Source organism: Neolamprologus brichardi, chromosome 2 (assembly GCF_056152115.1).
Source record: "Neolamprologus brichardi isolate AB-2024 chromosome 2, ASM5615211v1, whole genome shotgun sequence".
In the NCBI taxonomy this organism is placed as follows: domain Eukaryota; kingdom Metazoa; phylum Chordata; class Actinopteri; order Cichliformes; family Cichlidae; genus Neolamprologus; species Neolamprologus brichardi.
Window position 1 is genome coordinate 24,487,376 of NC_142105.1, and position 8,358 is coordinate 24,495,733.

An 8,358-nucleotide genomic window follows, 5' to 3' on the forward strand; every position below is an offset into this window, starting at 1 on the left:
GTGGCCCAGGGTATGAGTGGGCATTAAGGGGTCTGGGAAGGGATCTCAAAACTGGATTATAGATGGCAGACAGTTGGTGTCATAAGCCACCGCCTCTGTTCAATGATGGTCGCTCACAGTGGACATAAACGGCTTTTACTCCTTTCAAACCATCTGTCCTCTCTGTCCAAAATGTGTACATTGGCATCCTCGAAAGAGTGACCTTTGTCTTTTAGATGCAGATGGACCACCGAGTCTTGTCCTGTGGAGGTGGCTCTTCTATGTTGTGCCATGCGTTTATGAAGTGGCTGTTTGGTCTCTCCAATGTAGAGGTCTGGGCATTCCTCGCTACACTGTACAGCATACACCACATTGTTTTGTCTTTTGGATGATTCCTCATTCATTGTAGCTTCGTGCTATTAACACTGAAAAATTCTCTGAAAAATGATAGATGGCACATGTCCCGTGATGGTGCAAGTGATTTTCAATAACTTTATTAAAACCATATTGTGACACAGACCAGAACACTTACAGAGCACACAACAGAAATAAATACCATCATGTGTACAGCGCTCATTGCCGAACAGAATTATTGCAGCTGGCTTTTGATTTATGTCATCCAGAAAGAGAGAGGGCATGCTATGTCATCAGACAGAGATACCACCAGGAGCTGGGCTCAGTGTGCCAAACACCCTGCCTGCTTTTTGACTGTAGAGAGCAGTTCCTTAAACACGTCATCGGCTCTGATATACAGCTAGGCTGCGTCTCAATCTAAAACAATCAGCTCCTGCTCAGCTCTGCTCGAGGAGGCATCGGGCTGCTTTAATCAAGGTCCATGTCAGGCTTGCTTTCTGTAGTTTCTGAGGCAGGATTGCCCGCAGCCTCGGTCGTTCCCTTGTCTGCCGCTGCTTCCTGGGGTTTCTCCTGGCCATCGACGGGCCCGTTCTGCTCTGCAGGGGTCTCCTCTTTGGGAAGCTCCACTTTGGGTTTGGGCTTGGTCACGATCGGGTTACAAGCACCGAAAAGCTCCTGTGGAAAAATGAAATGATGGGTTGATTCAATAAAAACTGAACTAACCCTACAGTCTAATATTCCCAGTGCTTACAATCTTAAACTCACCCTTGTTTTTGCTTTAATGTCTTTGACTTTGACAGATGGATCCACCGCCAGGCTCTGTTTGCTCTGCTGGTTCATGGCACTGTTCATCCAGATCATTGCATCGTTGTTCAGTTTGTCCACCTTGTTTACATCTGCCTCATCTAAATGGTCATACTGCTCATCCTGGAAATCAAACAGACAATATTATGTACTGTGCAGGCAACAGAAGCTATTAACAGTAGTTCTCATGTCTTTTAAACAATACCGTGTAAACATATTTAAAAACAAATACATTTCTTAATACTGTAGTTAATAGTAGTCACCTTCATTTTGTAGGCTTCGATAAATTTCATGTACTGCTGGATTTGTTTTCCCAGCTCATCAAAAGCTTTAGGTCTCTCTTCAGACTCTGCATACCTGTCCTGAATCGGCTGACCGAGTTTCTGCAGAGCACACCGTAAACACATCAGTAGAGAAATCAATATGTGATCGACTAAGACAAGAAACATAAAGAAATAAAAAAGAAATCAGCGCAATAATCACCTTCAACTCTGCCAGTTTGTCAATGTACACCTGTTTGGGTTGGTCCTCTCCATCTTCATACAGCCAGTTTTCAGTATCCTCCAGCTTTAAGGACAAAACATCTCGGTCCTAAAGAATTAGAATGATTTCACATTATGTCGAGGGATGTTGAATCTGCTGCTAATTACATCACGGCTTATCTTAAACGATGAATGAGATGATGCTCTTCACTCACAGATTCGCTGACGAACTTCTCCAGCATGCCGTGCAGTTTGTCCCTCATTTCGTACACGTACTCTTCTACATTATTCTTAGCGTCATTCCTCTCCTTCTCCAGCTTATCCTGCATGATCATCTTGCCCTGAGGAGAACAAACACAGCCATTCTTACTCCCAGGCGAGATGACTGGATTGTGTCGTGTCAGTGCGAGAGATGGGTGAAAATATAGGTACCTCATTTTCTACAAAAAGATTGAGCATGTCGTTTGCTAGCTGCCACTGTGGGTTGTTTTCAATTGGAAGCTCCAGAACTTTTGTCTTGACTTTGGGTTTTTTGGCTTGTGGAGGCTGATCGGACTTCTTCTCACCCTTGTTCTCCTCTGTGGAAGTCTAAGGAAAAAAAGAAAAGGTATAACAAAATATAAACACACAGTATTATAACATTTACACAGTCTAATGAATTCGCTTTATAAGGATAAAACATAAGAATGAAAACATTACAGGGTTCTTTAATCTGGGCTATCAATATTTAACTGATTCTACACAAACATCTCACCTCCATCTCTTCACTCTCTCGTGGCGTCTTCTCTTCTGTTTCTTTCTGAGCATCTCCCTCGGCTGAGGGCTGCTCATCCTGATCTGTCTGCATTTTGCTCTGCTGTGGGAAGAAATTTAAGAAGTCTTTAAGAAGAAGCATCTCACAATGAGTACCACATGACTCTTTGTGATGAACCATTTGTCCAAACTACCTCTCCATCTTTGTCGGCAGCCTGTTCTGTTTCCATTGGTTCCTCTGCCTCATCAGACTTCTGCACTTCAACCAGAGAGGCACTGGACACACTAAAGATTCCATGAATGTTCACCCGCACTTTCACTTTCACTTTGGAGCTCTCACCTGATGCCTGGGGGACAACTTTCTGGATCATAAACTGACCTGTGGAAATAAAGGGTTAAAAGGAGTAAAGATTAAAAAAAATTAACTAGGAAAAATAGCTTTAGTGAAGCTTGTTAATCGCTGCCAGTCATATCCCACAGTCATTAAAAAGATATCACTCAGGGTCAGTTATAGGTCTGCATTTTTTTTTTTTTTTTTTTTTTTTAAAAAACAAACCCTAGGGAGACTGCAACATATTATTAAAACCTGGGATGATAATGGTGAACCGTGATGTATTAGGTAGAAACTGATCAAAGAGAAAGAAAAAAAAAGATGATTACTGGAGATCATTTTAAAATTTAGTGAGATCAAACTGGTAAAAAAAACAAACAAACAAACAAAAACACAAAAAGGCCACTTTTAATAGTAAAATTAAGAGGATTTCCAGCACAAGGAACTCAAAGCATTGGGCCTAAACAGCTGTGTAGCCTTAAGAAAAACTCTTATCAGTGAGACTAATAAAAAATGCTTCAGTTGGCAGAAGGAACATAAAAATTGGACTCTGGAGCGACGGAAAAAGATCATGAGGTCTGTAAAGGATTTACTGTGATGGTCACATCAGGGTACAAAGAAAGGTGGATTAAGTGATGCAATCATCATCCACAGTGTAGAGTACAAGCTTGTGAGAGCAGTGTTGATGATGTGGCATTACACTTCAGTTGGTCAGTTCTTGCTTCAACAACATTCTGCACCCAAAACTTCACCTGATAATCTGGATATAGTGAGTCAACAGGTTTTTTTTTTTTCATCTTTATCATCGATGGTTCAATTTGTGAAGGAGTTGTTCAGGTATCACGAGACCAGTTTCAATGGGACACCAACTGGTCCAGACATTAAACCAACTGGGTATGCTGGAGAAGACTATACACAGTGGTCCACCTCTTCACTTGTGAGCACAAGATCTTGGTGAGATATTAATGTAATTCTGGACATATATAAATCTTAAGACATTGCATACGCTTACTGAAAAGAAGTGATGGCAAATGAGCACCATCATCAAAGCTTATGGGGTCAAACTACACATTAGTGTGTGATTTGTTTGGCCAGGCAGTAAATTTGAAAGTCAGGAAAGGTACACCAACCAAGATATTCTTCTAAGGACTTTATGGGGGGGAAAAATAAAACTTTTAGGTACTAATCTAGCTGTGTGTCTGCTTGATGTGTAGGTAACACAGCTTTAGGAAGGTTTCATTTCTTACCTATAGTGGGATCTGGATAAGGCAGCTCATTAGGGGAACTGTAGTAAGCCTCCAAAGAGAAAGGCTCTTTCCGGTAGAAAGTCAGCACTTTGGAAAAGGGCGCAGCATGGTTTTTGGGAAACACCTCGCAATCACTGCAACAAATGAATATTAGATTACATTAAATAACTAAGATAAATGTGAGCATAAATAAATAATGATGACGATAATAATAATAATAATGAAAAACAAAGAAGTCTTTTTCTTTCTTTTTTTTTACCTCACACCGTCCTCTGCAGCAGAATGCCATTTCAAAGAGATGGGATATGGAACGGCATCTGTGATGGAGAATTCACGGACTTTGAAGGCCGGAGACAGGATTGCGCACTGAGGAGAGAGATGGCCTTGTGTCAATGAGTGCTGCAGTAGCATTATATCATATTAACCCCTCTCAATCACCAACACTTGTTAAAGTTCGTCAGATGCAAACAACTGATTATTTCCCAGTAGACATCAGAATAAAACCCGACTGCAGTGTACCTGCAGAGCGCATCCTCTGGCCACAGCTTCATCAGCATTCAGTGTAGTGCTCAACTCCTTTCCAAAGAATTTGCTGATTCTCTCTTTGACAGCTGGGATTCTGGAAGCACCGCCGACTATCTCAACCGCATAGATGTCTTCTTTCTTCAGTTCTTATGAAATAAAAACAAAGTTTTAATCTTAAACATGAAGAAAAACTAATGAGTTCCTTTTGTAAACTCAATTAGCCAAAAACTAAATTAAACTTACTGGCCTGTTCCAACAGACTCTGCAGAGGGGGTTCTACTCGGGCCAAAATGTCAGCACACATCTCTTCAAACTGAGCCCTGCAAAAGAAAAGAGGAACATGCCGTTAGATGCAAAGTAGATATCAACAGTCAGCAAAAAATTACTTTCTTGTCAAACTACCTGTTCATTTTTCCAGTGACATCGATGTCATTCATGAAGCACTCGATGTTGAGTGGCAGGTCAGAGGAGTTAGCGCTCATCAGTTTCTTAAGTTTTTCACACTCCTGGTAGAGCCTGACCAGAGCCCGGGGCTTTGACTTCACATCAAGCTTGTACTTTTTGCCAAATTCCTCGCAGAAATGTTTAACGACCATCTCGTCAAAATCCTTTCCTCCCAACAGCGGGTCACATGCTGTGGCAAGAACCTGAGCGGCAGGGTAAAGAGTTATGGTTATGACACAAACTCAGTTGTAGACTGATAAACTGTGTGCAGTGCACTGGGATGTCTACACACCTTGAGTTTGCCTTTATTAAAGGCACACACAGATGTCTGGTATCCAGAATGGCCCAGGTCCACAAACACCACATTCCTGGCCTTCTCCTCAGGAGCAGGCAGATCCTGTTTGTAGATTCCATAAGCCAAGGCAACTGCAAGGACATTAATCAAGTCAATTAGAATTTTTAGGTGTACCTTATTAACTAGTTAGAAGATAGAAGCTAGTATGCTTAGAAACAACACCAAGCTAGAGTGGCTTTGTATGACTCAAAGCTCAAAATAATCCTCATCTTATAATTAACTATTTTATTTATACTGGGCAGTGATGTAGCCCTTTTAGTGCCTGATATGATCATATTATGATATCTCCTTTTAAGAAAAAAAACTGTTTGAAATTTGAGTATGTAGAGCATTCGACTGATTTGAGCATCCACCACTTTGAATATGACAGAAAATGATCAAGAGCATAATAGGTCTCAATTACTGTCAGATCAGAGTTGATTAGTGAGATGCACTTCCTTGCCTAAAAGCCCTGGTACAGACCTGCAGTTGTCTCATTCATCAGCCTCAAGCAGTTGAGTCCAGCAATCTGAGCAGCATCTACTACAGATCTCCTCTCAGCATCAGTGTAGTAGCAAGGAACCTGGTTAGAACAGAAGGGAGTCCATTGATTAGTCAATTAGTCTGGTTAATCAGCCCGCAAGGTGGCACACACTATAAGCTGGATGATGTGATTCTGATCTTTCTCAGCTGATAAACAGTAGATAATTTGGTCACACGACTATGCTCTCATGTTAAGCAACACAATATATCTGTGTCTGAATTACAGCAAAGTCACAGACTGAATGTCACACGCATCTTTAGTATTTGCAACAGGTTTTTATTGTTTTGAAGGTTGACAAACGGAAGGAAATGCTTGTGTATGATTGCTGAGAAATAAACTTTCACTGCCAATTTGAAAAGAACTCTGAGCAATTAAAAAAAACAACAACTTATAAGCAGCTGTCTCAAAAATGAATCTCTCATCCAACTCCAGTCAGCTGTCCTCTGCTCTGCAGCTTGGAAGAGTTAAGCATAATGGAACATGAATCACGTGTCTGCCTGCTGCAAGTTCTGGTTTAGAGTGCAGCAGATCTCCAGAGCAGAAGAATCACTACTGTAACCAACAGAAGTTCTTGGACGTGAGTTTAATTATTAATTCTAGAATAAGTCTGATGCAAAATCAAAAGTCATGGGTTTCTGATAGAATATGGATGATTCAAGAATTAAGACTGGATTTAGTGAAACCAAACTATGTACAACATAGACTCTCTGTTGTATGCCATTCTCTCAGAGCTTGTGTGTTATTGTGTTAACCTACTTAATGAAAGACAGATTCAGGACAAGTCTGATCAGGTAACATGACAAATGCATGTGTGTGTGAGGCATGGACTTGTTATGACAGCATACTTACAGACACAACGCAGTCAGCCACGGGTTTCTTCAGGGCGTTCTCTGCCGTCTCCTTGAGCTTGGTGAGAAGCATGGCGGTGACCTGTTCAATGCTGAATACCTTTTCCTCCTCCATGTACATCACCTTTAACAAAAATCCAATTGACAGACATGGAAGTTTATTACGTGTCAGCTCAAAATGAGTGTTTTGTATATCAGCAGCTTTTTAAAAAATATTCCAGTTAGTGACACAGAGCAGCAAAAGGTTCTCAGAGGTTTTCGATTAGATCCTCAAAGAAAAACAAACCCATTATCAGCCGCTAGACCGTTAGACCAAGTTTACTGTAAAGTCAGGTCTGGAAAAAGAATACCAAAATTTTAACTATAATGCAAATGTTCCCGCTTCTTCTCTTACCTTGATGCCTGTTGTTCCCGTGGGCATTTGTGCAATATCGTAGACCATGTTTTCTTTGAGGGACTGCACATATGGATCTGAAAATGCCCTGCCATGAAACTTCTTGAACCCTTGGACTGTATTCTTGCAGTTTGTGACAACCTGTTTAATGAGAAAAAGAAAAGAAACAACTCTGTTTAATTGATGCACAAATACTAACTGCGCAAACTGTCAATTTATGACTTGGCAAATTGATTTGTGTTGGTGTAGTTTCTGTGTAGAGAGTTGTTCATGCTCTGTGCACTGTGTGATGAAGCGACCCCCACCCCGGTCTCCTGAGCAAAACCTGTACCCAGCACCCCTCAGCTTCTCCTGAAAACATACCTGGCTTTTTGCAGCTGCACCAATTGATCGATTCCGGGGTCCAAAAGAAACACATGCTCTAAAAACAGAAAACACAATTCACCTCTCTCATCTACAACAATTACTTCACAATGGTGCAGTTAGTTCACCAACTGGCGATATAATATTAACCTTTTCACGTGTATTTTTTAAGATTCTGAAATCACAATTCTATGGTCCTTTATGTGGTTTTTCTGTGGACCGAGAGCGTTAAAAATGAAGCACAATAGGCTGATAATGTGGTTTTGACAGCCTGGTTCCGGCCTCCTCCCGTCAGCCTGCAGTAAAACATCCATCACCTGACTAGTTAGGTCACTTAACGACCTTTAAATGTTTTTTTGATGGTATTAATATATTCAAACCCCAAAAGAAACAATAAATTAAAATTAAGTTATCCCAGGGTTTCTTTTCTCCAACAATTTCGTTCCGGCTTGCTAGCATTAGCTTTAGCACTCACATGCTGTTTCCTGTTGTGAAATCTGTTAGCATGCTAACTAGCTAGCAACGTTAGCTTCACTCAATATTAGGATATAGAAAAGTACATTCATTCACATTCTGTAGGCGTTATCAACGCAGACGATAGATTGCAAAGCATCCTCAATGATGTGACTAGTCGTACTTACGGTGTACATCGATCGCTGTATTCATTGGCGACAGTTTCAATCCCTCCGGCTCGGGCTACTGCTACATAGCAGTTCAAAAACCCGACGTCAAAGCCTACAACTGACATTATCGCTAGTTAACTTGGTAGTGTGGAGTTACAAGGAGGAACAAAAATATAGTTCGGTGCTCAAAGTGACAACGGTGGCTACAGAAGCTCTCAGTCAGCGGACGGTGATACACCCTTGTTCTTCTTGTTCCATGAAGCTGAGCAGCAGCATGCGGTACGCCGGCAGATGCGTGACAGCGTTCAGGAATTTTCTGTCTGTGCACTGACC

The 8,358-nt window shown here is 41.3% G+C and overlaps 1 protein-coding gene across 1 annotated transcript; it reads right to left on the reverse strand.

Moving 5' to 3' along the window:
• Window positions 1-457: 457 nt before the first annotated feature.
• hspa4b (heat shock protein family A (Hsp70) member 4b) lies at window positions 458-8,358 on the reverse strand. Its single transcript, XM_006781539.3, has 19 exons — window positions 8,044-8,358; window positions 7,403-7,460; window positions 7,040-7,180; window positions 6,647-6,769; window positions 5,737-5,836; window positions 5,212-5,345; window positions 4,878-5,122; window positions 4,719-4,795; window positions 4,470-4,621; window positions 4,210-4,316; window positions 3,951-4,084; window positions 2,567-2,751; window positions 2,374-2,475; window positions 2,052-2,207; window positions 1,835-1,960; window positions 1,621-1,728; window positions 1,401-1,520; window positions 1,099-1,260; window positions 458-1,008 (listed from the first exon to the last, which is right to left on the reverse strand). Exons 1-19 carry the CDS (start codon window positions 8,148-8,150, stop codon window positions 802-804), a joined length of 2,544 nt encoding a protein of 847 aa, XP_006781602.2. The 5' UTR covers window positions 8,151-8,358; the 3' UTR covers window positions 458-801.